At 46.2% G+C, this 19,746-nt stretch overlaps 2 protein-coding genes across 2 annotated transcripts; both read left to right on the top strand.

The window, feature by feature from the left end:
* Positions 1-2,915: 2,915 nt before the first annotated feature.
* Positions 2,916-6,443, top strand: LOC120650304 (guanine nucleotide-binding protein subunit gamma 1-like). The gene is made up of 4 exons (XM_039927372.1): positions 2,916-3,215; positions 5,679-5,731; positions 5,850-5,894; positions 5,987-6,443. The coding sequence occupies exons 1-4, from the start codon at positions 3,099-3,101 to the stop codon at positions 6,069-6,071; spliced, it is 300 nt and encodes a 99-aa protein (XP_039783306.1). The 5' UTR covers positions 2,916-3,098; the 3' UTR covers positions 6,072-6,443.
* Positions 6,444-6,734: 291 nt separating this feature from the next.
* On the top strand, positions 6,735-8,633 carry LOC120650303 (pentatricopeptide repeat-containing protein At2g42920, chloroplastic-like). The gene has a single exon (XM_039927371.1). It carries the CDS (start codon positions 6,803-6,805, stop codon positions 8,381-8,383), a length of 1,581 nt encoding a protein of 526 aa, XP_039783305.1. The 5' UTR covers positions 6,735-6,802; the 3' UTR covers positions 8,384-8,633.
* Positions 8,634-19,746: the final 11,113 nt, after the last annotated feature.

Here is a 19,746-nt window from a genome sequence, read left to right on the forward strand (position 1 = left end):
TTGTTTATTGGGAAATTTGTGTGTAGGACACTGCCAAAAATTGAATTTGTACAGAGCACACTACCAATATCGATTTTGTTCCTCACACACCGCGAAAGAGTAGTTTGGTGTGCAGCACACCGCACCGAATAAAGTAAATATTTTTAGCTCAGATAAAAGGCAAAAAGACCATATTGCCTCCAGTCAGACCCACTCGTCATCTTCCCCTGTCCCGCCAGGTGCCCATCGCCGCATCTCGCTGCCGCGCCGCGTCGCACCACCATGTCCCTCCTCGGTCAACCTCTCGCAGGCCACACAAGGCCATGGATGGCAGGAAGGCCCTGCAAGGCCGGGGCGCCACCCCTTGGCCGCTCACCGGCTGCACCGCCCGTCGCGCGAGGAAAAGACGAAGGCGGCGACCTTCCGCTGGCACCGGACCGTCTAGAACACGGTGAACGGCGGCCACTCCGCGTCCGGCTCGCAGGGCTCGGCGGGTGCGAGGAAGGGCTCGCACGGGCGTCGGCCGCCGAAGACGTTGAGAACGCTGACGATGGTGCCGGTGAGATCCTCCGGGATGAGCGGGAGCAAGACGTAGCGGCGGGACAGCAGGTCGCAGACGGCGAGCTCGGTGAAGACGGTGCCCCGCTCGGTCCCTGACGTGGCGCGCTCGAGGAGGAAGTGGCTGTCGCGGTAGTCCCAGACCATCCACTCCTCGGCTTCAGCTCGACTCGTTGGTTAAGGGTCCCGCCGGGAGGAACCCAAAGGAGAAGTCGGCGGCGCCGGCGACAGCGTGGGCCGCCGCCGCGGGGTGCGGCTACTCCGCGGGCTGGACGCCCGTGCCGTCGCCGCCCGCGCCGTCGCGGCTGAGGGAGAAGGTGATGACTCCGAGGAGCGCGGTGTCCCGGTGCAGCACGCGGTGGCGGCGGTGGAAGCATGGGGAGGAGACGAGCGTGTGGAAGCCGCCACTGGCGGCGGCCGCGCGCGCCAACGCGGAGCGGGAGGGCAGGCGGAGCTGGATCTCGTCCGTGATCTCGTCGGGGATCTCGCGGGCCGGCTCCTCGCCTTTCCTGCCGCCGCCATCGACTCCCGCCTCGCCACCGGTGCCGGCAATGGGCGCTTGGCTCATCACCTGAGCTGCTGCTCCAGTGCATGCGTGTGCAAGAGATTGGCGCCTTCTCCTCGCGCGACAGGCGGTGGTGCGTGCTCCCATCGCCGGACTGCTTGATGGCCCTTCGATTGGTGACTGCTCAGGATCGTGCGACCGCTATCTCGGTCCGGAGAGGAAGAAGATGACTGCTTGGGCCTGCTGAGGGCAATATGGTCTTTTCGTTTCTTATCTGAGCTACAAACATTTACTTTATTCAGTGTGGTGTGCTGCACACCAAGCCACTTTTTTACGGTGTGTGAGGAACAAAATCGATATTAATAATGTGCTTGGTACACATTTATTTTTTAACAGTGTCCTGCACACAAATTTCCCTGTTTATTATTAACATCGCGTCTCGTCAGGAACCCGACCAGAGCTGCTCCCACATGGCGTGCCATGGCAGCTTGCGAGAGCCGACTCCAATCATTGGACACCCGTAAACAGTAGGTAGATGAATCCACAGCAAATGGTTTCTTTTGAGTTTTGACCGCGTGTCAATGAACGTGCGTGAGAGGCCGGGGGCTCCGCTGTGCGCACGCGCGTCTGTTCGGTTGGGGCGGAGGCAGCAGATGAAGCCACCGAGATCATCAGCGTTCTGTATCACAGTGTTGTCAGCTTCATATATAAACAGTATAGAACAGTGATTGCTCATTGATTTTGCACAATGCAAAACACTCGATGTCAGCAATGAATATGCTCCTCCTGCTGTGCAAATAATCCATGTCAATCACCATGTGCAAAACATATTAAAGTTCTCTATACACAAAGCTTTGTTTCATTTCCTATAATGCCCTAGAATACCTTAAATGTTAGGTCTGAATTGAGCTAGATCTCGTAGCTCAGAAGCAGGGTTCGCCTAAACAGCCTAAAGGACTGTCTAAATGTAAATAGAGATAAACTGTGTTGTTTAGGCTATAAAAGATGATTAAATTGTTGACTATTTAAATGGTCAAAAAATGGGAGTAAACAATCTAAACGGGGTAAACAAAATGAAATTAAATGTTATTAGACAGGATAAATGGCTGTTTAACACACTGTTTAGGCAAACAAAGGCAAATGCACCCGCATTTTTACATGTGTAGATACTTATACATATACTTTTACATGAATAAATATGTATACTTAATTTTTTACTTGCATAACTATATATACTTGATCTTTTACATGTATAAATATATATTTGATAGAATACTTATTTTAAAGTCCTGGACATGCATATTTTGATTATATAATACCAAACTTTGAGCCTGTTTAAATCTGTTTAAACACTAAACAAAAGAGCGACCAACTATTTACCATTTAGTGTTTAGCATAACGTTGCTCAGAAGAAAGGTTGACACTTGATAAAAGTCATCTGAAATAAAAGCATGGATTATAATAGACAAAATATACATATGTTCACCGATGCATGCTGGTATGTACCTTATATTAAATTGGAACGGTGTACTGACGTGTTTTAGGATCTGTTTGGATGTATTAAAGTTGAATGTTGAACTTTAGTATCTATTAACATTCGTATCTTTATTAAAATTTTGCCAACCACATTAGCATTTCTGTTTGGATGGACTAGTGCTAAAATTTAGCACTTTGAGATATTAGTATTTGGATCCAACCACCCTATACAATTACAGTGTTTGTAGCAGAGACTAGAACGTTATCACGTAATCGTATTGTTAGAAATAGAAAATAAATAAAATTTGGAAAATAAAAAGCGGAGAGAGAGACGACCTTTTTTTCTTGATAGGAGAGAGAAGAGAGAGTTGGACTAGTATAGTTGTTAGAATAAACCCTCCTCTGTCAGAGCTCAAAGCGCAGAGCTTTTTCGGTCCGGCGGCCACCCGCATTCCGTGACAGTTGCTCGTCCTCTTCCTCTCCGCTTGTTCGCCTCCCCAACCCACTCACGCTTTCCGCTGCCCGTTTCCAAGTCTGCGACCCGCCGGATCGCGCCCACCCTCTCCGCTACTCGGAGGCGATGCAGGTCGGCGGCGCTGGCGCCGGCGCCGGAGGAGGGGACGCGGCGGACATCCGGGGCCGCCACCGGATCCAAGCCGAGCTCAAGAAGCTTGAGCAGGAAGCGCGCTTCCTCGAGGTGTGTGTGTGCCTGCCTGCCTCCGCTCCCTCTTAGCCTTGCTTCCTGTTCCTCCAATTCCATGGCGTGCCAACTCTTCTGGTTTTGCTTCGTTTGAGAAAAAAAACAGCCTTTTTCAATCCTCACAGATGATAAAAAGAAAGAGTAAAATGAGTTTCTTTGCGAGTTTTCTCCTTTTAGGCTGAAAAAAGCTGAAAAGGATGGAACAGTCATCCGAAATGCAGTCAAGGCAGCATTCGTCCCACCGAATTCGGCCAAGCATGCAGCTTTTTAACCCAATGGTGTAGAATTATCCCTGTTCGCTCAAACTTACAAAGGAAAATTGTGTAGAACAATCCGTGCATAATTTGCGAGATTCATATCCTACCTCATAGGCTCTCTTGCCATGGTTGTCCCTGGACCCAGGTTCTTGCCATGGAGGAGCGTGCGAGTTGGGTTGGAGGAAAGCATCCATGTGCATGTGCACGCTCCCGCTCCATGTGCTCTTTGTTTGCTGCCTTCACCTGCTGCAACATTTTTTCTTGTTGGAAAGATTCATTTTCCGTACCCTTTTGTGGACCTTTTTCCTGATGAAGACAAGCAAGCAGTTCTTTTCTGCCGGACTAGATGTAGTTTTGTGGATATCGCGGTCCGTAGCCGGAAAAGAAAAACGATAACTGAAAATTCTTCTGTGTCAAATGATTGGGGACAGTGTACTGACACCTGAACTTCTGATGTGGCGGGCTGATGCCCCTTTCTGGGGGGACCTGTGGGCATGGGAAGCTGTTTTTCCTAATTTTTGAGGCGCAGTCCCTGTACTTTAATATAGTACTAACTTGTGGGGATAGCAGTGTTGGGTATGCAACCATTAACAGAGCAGAAACAATAAGCGAAAGTGAATTTAGTAAAGCCATAGAGCCTTCACAATTTATCCGTTGTCTTGGACATTACGTTGAGCAAGGAGCATGTCCTGCAAGATGAGTGTTTTCTTGGTTGGCATTGTTAGATACTTTCTTATAATATTTTTCTCCCGCAAAAGGACTTGTACAAGGTTAAAAGCGTGTAGAACCCCAATATGTCTTAATAGCACCCTAGTTCTTATTTGGTGGCAAATCCTTCTCATGAGATCCATCTGCAGAACTTGCTAAATGCTAAGCAGAAATAATAGCAGATGCCATAAAAGTTAAGGGCCTAACTTCAAAAGGTACTGCAGTTGCATTGCATGGTCATTCCTGCCCCCTTTAATCAAAAGGCTGGCTCTGACAAATAGATCATCTGACTTCTCATAAGAGAAATGTTATATTGATATTTATAGTATTTGATCCAATTTAACCGAATTAGCTGTGTAAATTGTTACTAAAATTAGTAACATCTAATAAAGTTTAACGTCTAGTTACTACAACTAGTGCTACTATGGTGTTTCAGGTTCACATGTCAAGAGTTTTTCAAAAAAAGGTTGATATGTCAGGATACCTTGAGTGCTGATAAGGCTGCTAGTTCACAGAAATTTGTTATTTTTATTAGGAGCAATATACAACTTGCTATTTTAGGCTGTTAATCTGGTTACCACTTTTTCTTTGAGTAGATGTGACTTTATATATAAATATACAAATAAGGGTCATCCTCTTTTAAAGTTCACAACCTTATTTAAATGTAACTGTCCACCCCATTCTCTAAAGTTCACAATCATATCTCTAGATCTTCAAGTATATTCTTTTTTTTTATACGTGAAAAATACAATTCTACGCAACTGGGCTGATATGACTTTTTCCATCAAACATTTTTGGTATTCTATCCCTACTAATTGCCACTAAGTCCTGGATTGTTAAGAGCATGGAAGATTGACCATAATTGTTTTTCATCTCACTCTGCTTAACCAAGTTTTTGTCTGTATACCTGCTAAAAAAGCTGCAAGGTATCAGAGTTTGTGTTTAAGACTCAGTTACTGTACTAAATAAATTATGACTATTTCAGGCTCCCTTGTAGCGGTTCCACTAGTTTTAATCATGATCTAGACTACTTAATCAGAAGCATCACCTTTTATTGGCATATTGTGATGATTCTGGCTGCATTTTTTAGGCTGTTTTCATTCATTTCCATTTGGGTAGAGATTGGATCACAGATTTACACTGCTCATGGCCCATCTTCTAGCATATTTGTCTAAAAGAGAATCTTCAGTTACAGTTTTTGTTTCTAAAAGCCCTGGTCTCACAACATTAATATGCAAACAAACAAAGCTACACTTCGAAACAAAGCACAAGTTACCAACTCACAACATATTAAATTCCTTAGACTACGTTTCCTCACCTTTTGTTCTGGACATTATCATCGTCAGATCTGTCAGATATTTTTCTGAATATATAATTATGCACAGCTGGCAAAGATGTATTTTTATTGTTTAAACTTTTGTAGTCTTCCATCCTTACCAAAGTAGTGATATTCTCAGCTTTAGAAGGCTGATGTGACTGATGACACTGTATGCAGGAGGAACTTGAAGAGCTTGAGAAAACGGATAAGGTATCATCGGCATTGCAAGAGTATGTGCCACCTTTGAAAAAAAAAAGGATCAATTCCATTATTTTACTGCTTATGCTCTGAAAGCATTTTTTATGTGGCTTCTTGTTGGAGATTGAATTCACCATTTACTTGAACCAGGTTTCTAACGGCGATGGAAAGCAAAGCTGACCCTCTACTTCCTGTGTAAGAAAATGAAAAACATCTTTATTGCTTGCATCTAATCCATATTCACATTACATGTCTGTTCTTTTTTGGCCCCCCCCCTGTAATTGCAGAACTACAGGACCTGTGAATCAGTCCTGGGATAGGTGGTTTGAAGGACCACAAGATCTGCGCAGATGCAAATGCTGGTTTTTGTGATCCTTGGCAATAATCTCAAGTGAAACTCCAAGAGGGAATTGTTGCTACGATTGAGGTGTATATCGAGTCTCCCCCAGCATAGAGGGCAATTTGAGGCGAGCGGTAGCTCCTTTTCTCGAGGATCCTAAATGACACCGCAAGCTGTGTTGAAGGATTAGATTCAAGGAATGACCTGGGAACAGAACTCTGGAATAGAGAATCTGGCATTTCGTGAGTACTGAAACTTTGTTCTGTCACGTTCCCTGTACTAAATTCTGTTGGTTGGTAGTCTATTCTGTTTGGTCTTTACTCGAATGCCTCAGAGATTGCATCTAACTTCTCTGTGATCCTTATATCATTCAGTCTTCAATTATTCTACCTTGCTGTTGGAAATTGCGTACTAAATCGGTATTGAAAAGTGGTAGCTGACTCTTAGCCATTTAAACAACTATACTGTTTATGAAATCTGAATCCTTGGATGCAAACAAACCTGCTGATTCTGCCTGGCTTCTTAAAAGTGCAGCAAACTCTGGTACACCAAAAACATCTGACATGCAACATGCTTTTTCTGAAAGTATATGGTAGTCTAACGGACTTATAAATGGAGTCATTCGATCCATTGGGCCTTACAACTGGGCTTTAAGACAGCCCAATTAAGCCCAGCCTAGCTAAACCACCACCTTATCCAAAAAATCTGTAGCGCGCAAACACCAAAACCACACGAGCCAAGCTGAAGTGGAGTGGAGAAGACGATGGCAATGGCGCCACTGCACGGTTGCCCCTCCCCCTCCCCATCCCCCACCCCGACCACCGCACCTCCCCCTCTCCTCCCTTCCTCTGCCTCCATATCCGCCTTCATCGCCTCCGACCCCGCCCTCACGCTCCTCCACACGCGATGCGCCTCCATGGCGCACCTGCGCCAGCTCCACGCCGCGCTCGTCAAGTCCGGCCTCGCCAAGGACCCCATCGCCGCCAGTCGCGCCGTCTCCTTCTGCGCGGGCCCCGGTCGCGACGTCGCCTACGCGGAGCGCATCGTGAGGCACCACCCGAGGCCCAACTCCTTCATGTGGAACACCGTGATCAGGGCGCTGTCCGACGGGGCCCGCCCAGCGGCCGCCGTGGCGCTGTTCGTCGACATGCTCGGCTCGCCCACGCCGCCCGAGCGGCGCACGCTCCCGTCAGTGCTCGCGGCGTACGCGCGCCTGGGGCGCGCCGGCGCGGCGCTCCACGGGATGGCGCTCAAGCTTGGGCTCGCCGGGGACGCGTACGTGCGCAACACCGCGATCGCCATGTACGCGTCGTGCGGCCGCGCGGACGAGGCGCTGACGCTGTTCCGCCAGTGCCCCGAGTTCGACGCGGTGGCGTGCAACAGCGTGATCGTGGCGCTGTCGCGGGCCGGGCGCGTCGACGAGGCGCGGGCTGTGTTCGACGGCATGCCCGACCGGACCGTCGCGACGTGGAGCGCCATGGTGAGCGCGTACGCGCGCGCCGCGAGGTGCGGCGAGGCCCTGGCGCTCTTCTCGGCAATGCAGGCGGGCGGCGTGGAGCCGAACGCCAACGTGCTGGTCAGCGTGCTGGGCTGCTGCGCCAGCCTCGGCGCGCTAGAGCAGGGCGCGTGGGTGCACGCGTACATAGACCACCACGGCGTCGCCATGAACGCGCTCGTCGTCACCGCCTTGATCGACATGTACTGCAAGTGTGGCTCCGTGGACAAGGCTCGCCAGGTGTTCGACACCGCGAGGTCACAGGGCCTTGCCAAGCTGTCGTCCTGGAACTCCATGATGCAGGGGCTGGCCGTGCACGGGCGCTGGCAAGAAGCGATCGCCCTGTTCTCCGAGCTGAAATCGCACGGCCTGCGGCCCGACAACGTCACCTTCATCGCGGTCCTGACGGCCTATGGGCACTCCGGCATGCCCGACGAGGCGAAGGCCGCGTTCGCGTCAATGGCGGCCGAGCACGACGTGGAGCCGGGGATCGAGCACTACGGCTGCCTCGTCGACGCGCTCGCTCGCGCCGGGCGGCTCCGTGAGGCGGAGGACGCGATCCTGGCGATGCCGTTGGCGCCCGACGCGGCCGTCTGGGGCGCGCTGCTCTCCGGGTGCCGGCTGCACGGCGACGCCGAGCTGGGCGCGCGCGCGGCGCGCGAGGCCGTGCGGTGCGACCCGCGGGACAGCGGCGCGTACGTGCTGGCCGCGAGCGTGGCGGCGCGCGGCGGGGACCCCGGCCGCGCCACCGCGGGCGTGAGGGGGAGGATGAGGGAGACCGGCGTGGGCAAGGTGCCCGGGTGCAGCATGATCGAGGTGAACAGCGTCGTGCACGAGTTTTTGAGCTAGTGCAGCGGCAGAGTATGATGATAAAGCTGCATCTACGGCGTACAAGCCCAATGTATATGGTGGTAAAAGCGTACAATTGTACAAATGCCCTACGCGTACATTTGTACAGATCTAATTGTACTCAGTACAGGCTGAGCTCATAACTGAAAGTGCTCATTAACATGTGCAAAGCCTAATTGGGATCACTGTCGAGACTAAGATTGTTCTGAACCTTGTTTTCTCGAAAGGATTTGAAAGACATTACAACCAAGAGCCGTGGTATGACAAATCAACCATTATTAGGTGATGAGGTGCTGTCTCCGTTTGATCTTTGCTTTCCTTGACAGTCCCTACTCCCTCTAACAACATTTGTCTTGGTTTAACTAGAATTCAGGCCCATTATTATTCAAGTAGGCCCCCAAATGCAAGTACTGACGAGAGATCACGAGTCACGCAAAACCAACATAGAATTTTGCAAGAAACAAAGAATCCGATGGACCCACGCCCGCTCGCGATCAGCAGCGATCACGCGCGGGGGGGCCATCCTTTCTGGTGCAGATCACTGTCGTTTAAGCAGAAGCTAAACGAGTGCCTCCATTAGCATTAGCAAGCAAATCGCAATGGGCTCCATTTGCTAGGTTGTGCTGGAACCCTGATTCAGATATCTGAGCAGTTCCTATAAGACGATACGCACCACAAAAATGGCATGATTCAGATATTCTGTTTTCCACAAGCGAGCTACAGATTTCCAATAAAAGTGGCTGCCGTATAAGGCTTAGTTATTCGTCCATTTTCTTGGGAATGTTTGGTTCATAGACCAGTTTGCTAGCTCTCAGACCAATGGCCTCCTGCAGACATGGAACAATCCAGAACATATTGGTGTTACATCTCCTTCAAGGATACGTTTTTTTTTTAAAAAAAAAGATTCTTCAAGGACCCTAGGAAAAATGTTCTTGGCCTCCCATAAAAAAAAGATTCTTCAAGGACCCTAGGAAAAATGTTCTTGGCCTCCCATAAAAAAAAAGAAGTCCTTGGCCTTCTCTGAATCTCTGGTAGTCTGGTGAATGGTGATACATCAGAAGAACTCTGGAAGATGCAGTGGCGGTGTATTACCTTACTTTCGGTACACACATCTAGCAGCAAGGATGCGTGGCCAATATTGACTTTCGAATATTGATCTGTACATGAACATTAGAAGCTATCCACAAATTGGCTCTTTGGCCATCAAATATACCTACCATTTTCCAGATCTAGGAAACCGAAATTTTGACAGGTGGTTCTGCTTGTGTTGACCATCAAATAGTTAAATCCGGATGCACCATCTCAACCGTCATCTGTACTACTGAAAGGTCAGCTTTGAACTCTGAAGCCTGAACTGATTCGGAACAAACAAAAACAGCTCAACGAAACAGACAAAGACCAGCTCGTCTAGTACAAACCTGAACATAATACAGCATATCTACCCGAATGCATGCATCACCCTTCAACAACCGCGAACTAGTTAATCTAGGTGGAGGCGGCTCAAGTGAATTTTGATCAGTTCTTAGGTGCTAAGAGGTCAGTTCAGTCCAATTACAATATCAACTAGTCAGGTTGGCGCGCTACGCGCGCCTATACAAAAAAAACATTGACCTAAAATATTAATGGAAAGATATTATTCGCTACTATGTTTAAAACAACATTGAGTTAAATCTAAAAATTACAGTAAAACGGCATAGTAGTTTAGAGTCTGAGAGCGCGCCAATCTCAAGCATTTTAGTATAGAGGTACAGACAATTTTTCCTTAGGAATTCGTTTTTTTGTGTCAGTAGGTATAGTTTGATTACTTTAGTAGGAAAAAAAAGATTAGAAATGAATGAACAATTCAAATATATTTTGTGAGTTTACGGAGGGAAACCCAAAGCCAAAAAGTAGTAGAACTACCACGTGTGAATGTAGTATACAAAGTTTAGTTATTATTTTTATATGTAAAAAGTAGTTAAATATATTTTGTATTGTCAAATAATGGAAGGAAAATAATTTTTTAAGATAAAAAGGCTCACTTAATAGAACCATGGGCCCCACGTGGGTCCCGTCTGAATAGCGCGTGGGTCCCACGTGGGTCCCGCCTGAATAGCGCGTGGGTCCCATGTGGGTCCCACCTGAATAGTATGTGGGACCCGCATAAACAGTGCGTGGGTCCCACGTGGGGCCACGATTCACGGAAACGCTCCGATTCTTGGAGCTTTAGTATAGTTTGTCAAATAATGGAAGGAAAATAATTTTTTAAAATAAAAAGGCTCACTTAATAGAACCATGGGCCCACGTGGGTCCCGTCTGAATAGCGCGTGGGTCCCACGTGGGTCCCGCCTGAATAGCGCGTGGGTCCCATGTGGGTCCCACCTGAATAGTATGTGGGACCCGCATAAACAGTGCGTGGGTCCCACGTGGGGCCACGATTCACAGAAACGCTCCGATTCTTGGAGCTTTAGTATAGTATATTAATAATTATCACCACACAAACGCCTATCTGCATCGGCTGTTGCTATTGAACTAGTATTCTGACAGTGAATGCGAATCTAAAGCTGGATTGTCCTTTCATTGGCGATCAATATCTGGTGAAATGGATGGCCTGCAGAGGTGTAGTTTATGCTGATGCTGAATATTCTTATACCGGATCGTCACTGTCGGAGTGCTAAACTATGTGGCGTTTTTTTTAGAAAATGTATGGCGCATTCTCATCCGTTGGTTTGATCATTAATTACAGATCATTTTCCCGATTTTGTCTCGTGCTGCAAAGGATGAGTCCGTACTTGAAGAATTTATATTTGAGCTAGATTAAGATACTCACTATGCTATGATTGTGTTGACAAGTACTTGATGTGGGTTGCAGGGTGCAAAACAGTATTTAAGCTTATCACACATTCTAATCGTTAATCATGAGGGGCTCTTATATGTCTAGCTATATGATTATGTGTTTGAACATTCAGGTATTTATTACATTGTTTCGGTAGTATTTACAATCATTGTAACAGAGCTCTTTAGATATACTTGTAATATATATCTGGAATATACATGAGTCATGTGCACCCTATTTAGTATATAGCCGGGCAAAAGTCAGTGTCAAGAAGCCCAATCTAAGTGTCTAACTTCATGGAATTTGAGGGGAGAAAAAAACACATAAGAGGAAAACGATCTCATTGTTCCACATGCATCATAATAATGTCGCAATAATGCATATATACTACTAAGTCGCAGCTGTTATGAAATTCATCAATCATTTGATTAACTATAGCTTGTATACTGGTATGTTTATTTGTTGAATGCATGTCATAAATATATCACGTTTTGATCGTTGCAATTTTTTTCACTGATTTAGAAAGGACAAAAAAAAAAGATCAAGTCCTTATCTTTATCAGAAGATTTCGCTGCTCTATATATATGATTTACGAAAGTAAGTAGTATCAAGACGCTGAATAATTTATAATTTGCAGTGACATAAATGTTTGATGATTAGAGATTACCGGCAGGATTTATGAATCAAGCATTGCGTTCAGACTTTACAGTAAAACACATGCAGATATCATTTGCCTCCTTTCATCTAAAAACTGCACAAAATTTAATGCAATCCTAATTAACCTTGGCTGCGGGTAAGTGATGGGCTTGCAAATGCTGTTCATCTCAACAGTGCAGGTCGATTGATCGATGACAGGAATATGTTCCTTTCTTGCTACTGGCTCATCGGGAATCTAAATATGAAATTGCGCCTTCCATGGGCCCACACTTGTGTCACTTGGTGCCACCAATTTCATGATCGAGTTTGCAGTTGACCTGTGGGGCAACCGAAAGCTGGGAGCAATCATGCAACAAAATACTCATAAGATGCTCAGTTTTCTTAATTTTCATTACAAGTGTGTCAATAGCATCAACAATTCAACGGAAGCTTGTCCGCCACAGAACCTTGATTGCTCAAAAATGCAAATATATATACTTATGACGTCTAATAGCGGTAAAAAGTATCGTGGGAATATCAGTACCATCAACAATGTACCTAATGTTGATGGCTATATAGGGAATCATGGTTATTGGAAAAATGATAATAAACTGTACCAATGATGAACTGATATACCTTTATTTATTGTAATTTTTTAATTACTTATGTGCCCAATATTGAACTGATCACACACTAATTATTTCTAACCGTTTTAAAGACTATCAACACGTTAATATCCTGAAAGAAAAAAAGATAAACACATAATAGGTCGGGAATGTATCAGGTGCAAACCAATATCTCCGTACAAATTATGAAAACTTCAATCTGAGTCATTGGATCAACATCCAAGGGGTATTGGGGATTGGGTAATTTTACAATTTGGATCAGCCCTTGGATTGGTTAATCACACTTTTGCAAATCCCCCCTCCCGCCTCTCAGCGCCCCTCCCCTTGGATGTTGATTTGATGGCCCAGATTGAAGTTTTCACAGTTTGCACGGAGATGTTTGTTTACACTTGATATGTTCCCAAATAGGTCACCCTGCCTTATTAGAGACACAAAATAGAGTAAAATGCGAGGTTTTGAACTGTCCATAGGTACGAGTAGGCCCATAAACTATTAATCTGCAATTCCATATCCACTAGCTTACTAAGTGGCTTATCCAAGGTTCAAAACCCATGGTGCACACTTTGAATACTAATAGGAGAATTAGCGTGATTATAGGCTTCAGTGGAGATGCACTCGCTTTGAAATACAGTACAGCGGTTCTACTAATTAACTCCTTGGCATATGATCCTGTATAGATATAGATGATTGATTATTGTGCTAGAGCTAGCACTTATTTGATCATCATTGGTCAATTTCAAACTTCACCCACTTTCAATGAGTAAAATATCCTCCACTGCTGAGCTTAGAGCCACACTTGCTTAGTTGATTTTACTTTTGTTCCAAAATAATTGGTGTATCCATTAATCAATACCACCCCAAATTCTGGCAAATTAAGTCATAGAGGAAGCTACATGCTTGATTTAACCCCCAAATACCGAGATACCTTCTAAAAAATGTCCGAGATATAGTTTTAAGTCACAGAGCGAGGAAGTTACATGCATGCATGTATGCTTGTTAAACTCTAGGTAAAGTTGGAGCGATCATATACCCATCTAGTTGTTCAAAAGTTGATTGCGATGGGCCAATAATTAAGGACATAAGGTGATGTCAGGCAGAATTCACTTCACCTTCAAGTCACTCAAAGCGAAGAAGATATATATCCACATTGGCCAACACAGCATCGATGGAAATAGTAGCACTGGAGAGCCAGAGAATATATCATCTTGAAGACTAGCCCAGCAAGATTCTTCACCAGGAAAAATATCGTCTCCTATCTGTTCCTCGTGCCGTGTTTGCCATGAACAAGTAACAAACAAATAAAGTGTCTCTTCTTGAGATCAATATCTTACCATTACTAATTGGAGGCTCCTTTTGAAGCCTTCAGGTGAAGCCACCTAGGATTCTAGGTAGACAGTCTAAAAAAATAGAAAAATCTTACAAATTCTCACAAAAATCAGAAACATCTGGCCATCAATTCAGCAACTCTAATCATAATAGCCATTGGATCTGTTATCTTTTTTTAATAAATTACCCACCTTTGCCATTATAAAATAGACTAAAGTAACCCCCTAAACATATATCTAAATTACCCACCTCTGCCATTATAAAAAATAATCTAAAGTAACCCCCTAATCTTCATGTAAATTGCCCACTTATGTCATTATAAAATAATATCAAATAATCCCCTAAATTTTCATATTTATTATCCAATGATAACATAATAAAAAGTTAAAATGACCCCAAATCTGAATCAAATTATGTTATTATAATAAAATCTTAAAGCGCATCAATATAAAATTTTATATTACTATTCCTATTATTATTATTAATATATTATATATGTTATTATTTATATAAATATACTAACCATAATGTGTTTGTCACCATATATTCATGTATAAGAGAAGAGATAAGAATACCAATTTACATGTTGTTCACATAGCTCAAATAAAGTGTTCAATTAAACACATATCAAACATATATGGATGTGTGATGCGAAGTGAGAAAAAATTATTAGTAACTAAATCTATCATATTTATTACAATTACATAATGATAAATATGTATCTTTGCTGAAATAGATTAGAATATTTAATTGGTTAAAGAGAGTGTGGGATAGATAATTATTAGATATCTCTAACTAACCCGTGCGGGAACACGGGTTGATAGACTAGTATATATCAAAGTTTTAGACGTCATATATATTGATGTGCGAGATAGAAGAACATGCAAATGCATATGGCAATGATCAGCCAAGATATATATTACGATGTCAGGTAAACTAATTAAACGTGTTGCGGTTCTCGATATGCATGATTATATTTGTGATAAAAGCACAGGAGAGCTCTTGTCACGTTGTGTTGGAATTGCATTGCCTAGAGTTCTAAAAAATAATGTGCTCGTTTGTTTGCAATATACTTTAATCTGTCTAGTGGGGTTAGTTAGATACACGGTCAATAGATGAATACCATTCGATTGTTTAGTGTCAGCTAGTGCGGGATCTTTTGGTTGTGCCATGATTAATATATACATGATGGTAAAGTTGTGTATGTGTGTCCGTGCCACTTTGCTAAGTGATGTTTATGCGTAGTGCAACAGTTACTTGCATCGTGTATGCATGCTGTTGTTTAAAGTGGCATGATGTAGATAAAGTAGCATCCCTTCCTGTTTTTTTTAAAAAGAAATGAAGATAGTTGAGCATCCGTATCTCGAAGAAGATCGACACAGGAGAAAAGCTACGGATTTCAGCGTGAAATTTGGAAGGACAGTGTGTAGTTCAGCATCTTGTAGTAGGTGGAATGTATAAATAGAAAAGATGCGGGAAGCCTTTAATTTTTTTTATGAGAAGGTGTTCCTGTGACCGACAAGTAGTCCTCCAAACAGAAGGCGAAATCTGAAAAATAAAAGAGAGAGAAGGATAAAATAAACACCGAATTAATTCCCTCAAGATCTTTATTATCATCTTCTAATAAGCATGTGAAATGTATAGCTAGAAAAAGACTTCCTGGACACTTTTCAGCCGAAAATATAGTGTACGGCAGCTGCTAAACAAGTTGGAATAAGTGACAGGGTAACACTTTCGGAACAGGTAAACATGCACTCGCCCAGTCAAAATATGGAAGGCATATTTTGTATTTTTATTAAAAAGTAAAACTTTATATATTCTGGGTAGCGGCCCCACAAAACTAAAATCATGTTGCGACTAGGATAAGGTGCAGAGTATATTAGGTTTTCAAAGAAGCAAATAGATGATATATTTCCGGGTAACAATAGGTAAAGCACTAAAGTCTAGTAACTTTGAAGAATGAAGAGCAGAGCAAAGTAAAATAATGTTGCCACGCTATTTTCCGTTTTACATAATGGTAATGGGGCTCGCCTCGTGTCGAAAAATAATGTTGCCACACACACACCACCTGCGTTTTTGAATGACACGGTAATAGCCGCGAGTGGGGGCGATTTTGTTCCTGCAATGCTCGCTCGTATCATGGACAGAAAAAAAAAGAGAGGCGGACGTTACTACCTGGAGCCGACCAGTAGTGGTGTCGGCGGTGGAGCGCGTCCCTCGTCCTCGTACGGGCGCGGCGGCATGCCAGCATGTGGCTCGGGCATCCAGCTGACCAGCTGCTGGAGTACGCGTTGCGCCTGCCCACGCACTACGCACAGCAGCATTAGCCGCCCAAGCAAGCTACCGAGGAAACCTCCTGGGAAGGAGGTGCCCCACCAGACAGCCAGACAGGTTGGGCGAATTGGGGCTGGGTGGGTGGGTTGGTTGCCACGACGCGGGACAGGTCGGTCGATCAACGCCGCGAGCACACGGCGAAAGCGGAGGGGAAAAAAAGTAGTAGAGTAAACGCGCATCGCCCCTGCGCGTCAGCGCCGGTGGACGCGCGCGGATCGTAGCTAGCGAACGAGCACGGGGATCCAGCTTGAACCACGGTTAACCATTTCGTTTTCGTTGCAAATCCCGGTGTTTAGCGGAAACGAAATTTCGTTCCGAAATTTCGGCGAATTTCGGTGAATTTTGGCCGAATTTTTTTGAATTTTGAATTTTCAAACGAAATTTTCCGAAAAATACCGAAATTTTTTTCCCGGTAACTAGCGAAAACGAAATTTTTCGCCGCATCTGCTCCGGTCGCCTCCTTCGCCAGTTACCACCACCCGGGCAACCTCCTCCTGTCCTGGCCGTCCGGTGGCGGGGCACATCGCTCGCGGCGGCTTCCCGTTCGTTCGCTGCACCTGCGGAACCCGAGCGGCCGCCAAGCTAGCTGCTCCGTCAGTGTGTGCAAGCTAGCGGAGCTACCTCTCCGCTCCGGCTCCGAGCACGCGTGCTAGCCATCTCGTTTTGTCAGCCGCGACCGCGAGCGACTCATCTAGACACTGTTTAGTAGGTCCACCGGCGAGCTATTATGCCGATAATTATTTCAGCTCTAGCTGATCCAAACAGATCCGACTATTAATTAACTGGGCTACTAGTGGCCTCCGCCAAGCTAATTAGTTTATTATTAGTTCTTCTCTCTGGCTGAGGCTAGACTTATTGGGAGTGTCATCGACATAGTTATCTAAACTGGAATGTTAAGAACGTCTCATTTTTCATGACACTCCTCTCTTCTCATACTATTGGCACATGTTAGCAAATTTAATATCGATGACACTCTTATAATTCCATTGAGATTAGCCTAATAATCTTTCTAGTTATTATTGCCGCCCGGGACATTTAATTTGTCCGGGCAAAACAAGGTCGTTTTCGAGCAAAACAAACCTGTGCGCTGCGCGCATTACAGCCTGATAGCACGACACTAGAGAGGACGGGGGAAGCCGCAGCACGGGGCCACCTGCTATGCACGTGCAGGGTTCTAGCATGTGCTTTTTTGATATATAAGTAGCAGATTGGAAATGGTCTGCATGTCACATGTTACGGAAATCAACTTTGCTCGCGCAACCTTCAAAACTAAACTAAGTCTGCTTAGTTTAGTCTCCAACTTTTTCAACATGTGTTCTGAGCCTCTTTTTATTTACAACAAACACAACTTAACAAAGCCGTTTATCATATTCGCAGAAAATGAGGCTACTACTCAACTTTTAGGCACGGGGAGAAAAGACAATCACGTTAGGGGGAGTAAATTGATTAGTTAAAGTAAATTTTTTGCGGGTAGTTAAAGTAATTTATGGGAGAAAATCGAACCAATTTTTTTAAAGAGAGCGAGAGGAAAACATAGATTATTATATTATTCGGGACAGTAAAACAATCGTTTTAATGAAGAGCTCTTTTACAATGATTGTAAAGTATCAATGAATACTTTCAGGTACTTTTACCTTGATTTTTTTTCTAGCCGTTGATCTATGGAAAGTATTTATAAAAATCAAATTAAATTAGTATTTGGTTCTATTTTTGGTATTTGGTCCTACATTTTGAAAGTATTGGTTACTTTACCCTATGTACTTCTGAGTACTTTTACCTTCACCACCGTAGGATTTTATTAGATGGACGGCTCGTATTTTTTTCAATCATTGTAAAATTTCTCTTTAATGAAAATGGAGTTTAGGTTTGGAGCACGAGCACGCACGCACCACCAACGTAAGTACACATGGTTCTAATTAAAATTTTGTACAGATTATTCCATATTCGATTTCACCAACTCTAAACATCAGTGGCCTGAGGTCTTCAACCAGCGAAGCTGCAACATGTCTGGTCGCCACAAATAACATACGCACACAGAAAAATCAACTACACATAGTACAGTGCACATACCATATGGAACTCGCGTTAACCGGATTACCGGACCACGGTTGTTTGTATGGCACGCTCGACGAGTCTCGCCGCCATGGCGCCATTATTGGTCTAAGCGATGATCATTGATCAGGAGGGTAGTCATCAATACATATCACATCGAAGAAATCCCAGTGCTTTAATTAGAAACAACTAGACGATCTCTATCTTTTTTGAAAGAGAGAAAAAGAAGAAAAAAAACTGGCAAATGTTATCCTCAGGAAATTCATGTGGTAAAGCAGGGAGAGATGCCTTTTCACCCGAGCAGCGCCGGTTTCTATGCGCGCCATTGCTGCCCCTATCGTGAAGGTTCCTGTTGCCACGGGGGCCGGGCGCGGTTGACACCTGATGTACGCCACCGGGCTCACCCTGGAGCACGACTGGCGCCAGCCCCGCCACCACACGCCGCCGCCAGATTCCCCCCCGGAGAAAGTGAGTTGGGGGACGGGCAAACTGTAACAATCCAAAAATTTGGATTCAAATTAAGAAATTTCCTTACACGTGGACCCCACCTGTCATACACCCACCTCCCATCTTCCTGTGCTGCACGTCGCAGTAATGGCGCCGACGCCTCCCGAAGCCTCCCGTCGCTGTGTCGTTGCCGTCGTGGAGGCCGATCCCGGTTTTCCGGCCGTCGAGCGACGCCAAGTCGACCACGCTCATCTCCTGAGCTCGCCACCTGCCTCGCTCCCTCCTGCGCCTCGCTCTCCTCACCTTCTCCTTCCTCAGTTTCGCCATGGACGACGCATGAAGCTCCTCGCGCTCGCCAGCCCGAAAATCGCGAGTTTCCCTCCAAGAATCCCAAATCCACTTGAACCGAAGCTCGTCTACCTTCCTAGCCTCCTCCTCGACCTCTCCTTCGCGAGCCCCCTCGACCAGAGCACCGGGAATCCTTGGTTTCGCGGCCGTCGGTCACCAGTGAGCCCGAGATCCACCTCAACGCCGACAACCCACCTCCGGCCGTGGTTTTCTTCGTCCAGTAGCTCAAATTGAACCTAGGTGAGGTGCTCCTACTCGTGCGCCTCTTTCCCCTTCAATTTTTGCATCACCGACGCCGAAACGCGGCCATGCCGCCGCCGGCCGACCCGCCCGCCGCCGCTGTACGCCGCGCGCCCTGCTCGCGACGCCCCCCGCCACCCTAACGCGCGCACCAGGGCCGCCCTACCCCATTGATGCTTACACCGCCTCGCCTCGCCGCCGCCTGGCCCCACCGCCGCCGGAACGCGGCTGCGCCGCCGCCGCTCCCCTGTTCTGGCGCCGCCGCCGTCGCGAGCCGCCTCTGCACCACCCCGCGCCACTCTTGCGCGCGCACCAGGGCTGCCCGAGCTCGCTGACGCTCACCCAACGCCACACCACCGCCGCTTGGCCCCGCCGCCGCCGGCCCGAGCCGCGCCGCCGCCTCCTCTGCGTAGCGCCGCCGCCGCTAGGGATAACCGAGCCGGCCGCCCCGCCGCCTGGGGCTGCGCGCGGGCCCCACCGCGCAGCTGCTGCTGCGCTACCGCGCAGGCCGCCGCCGGCCTCCGCCGCCGCGGGCCTCG

The sequence above is a fragment of the Panicum virgatum genome, chromosome 9K (genome assembly GCF_016808335.1).
Source record: "Panicum virgatum strain AP13 chromosome 9K, P.virgatum_v5, whole genome shotgun sequence".
Taxonomy (NCBI): Eukaryota; Viridiplantae; Streptophyta; class Magnoliopsida; order Poales; family Poaceae; genus Panicum; species Panicum virgatum.

Excerpts from the sequence above, each read along its gene's own strand:
- LOC120650304 (XM_039927372.1), top strand. The coding sequence starts at position 3,099 with ATGCAGGTCGGCGGCGCTGGCGCCGGCGCCGGAGGAGGGGACGCGGCG. Across the intron at positions 3,216-5,678 it reads AGGAAGCGCGCTTCCTCGAG|GAGGAACTTGAAGAGCTTGA; the intron begins GTGTGTGTGTGC and ends CACTGTATGCAG. Across the intron at positions 5,732-5,849 it reads GTATCATCGGCATTGCAAGA|GTTTCTAACGGCGATGGAAA; the intron begins GTATGTGCCACC and ends TACTTGAACCAG.
- LOC120650303 (XM_039927371.1), top strand. The coding sequence starts at position 6,803 with ATGGCAATGGCGCCACTGCACGGTTGCCCCTCCCCCTCCCCATCCCCC.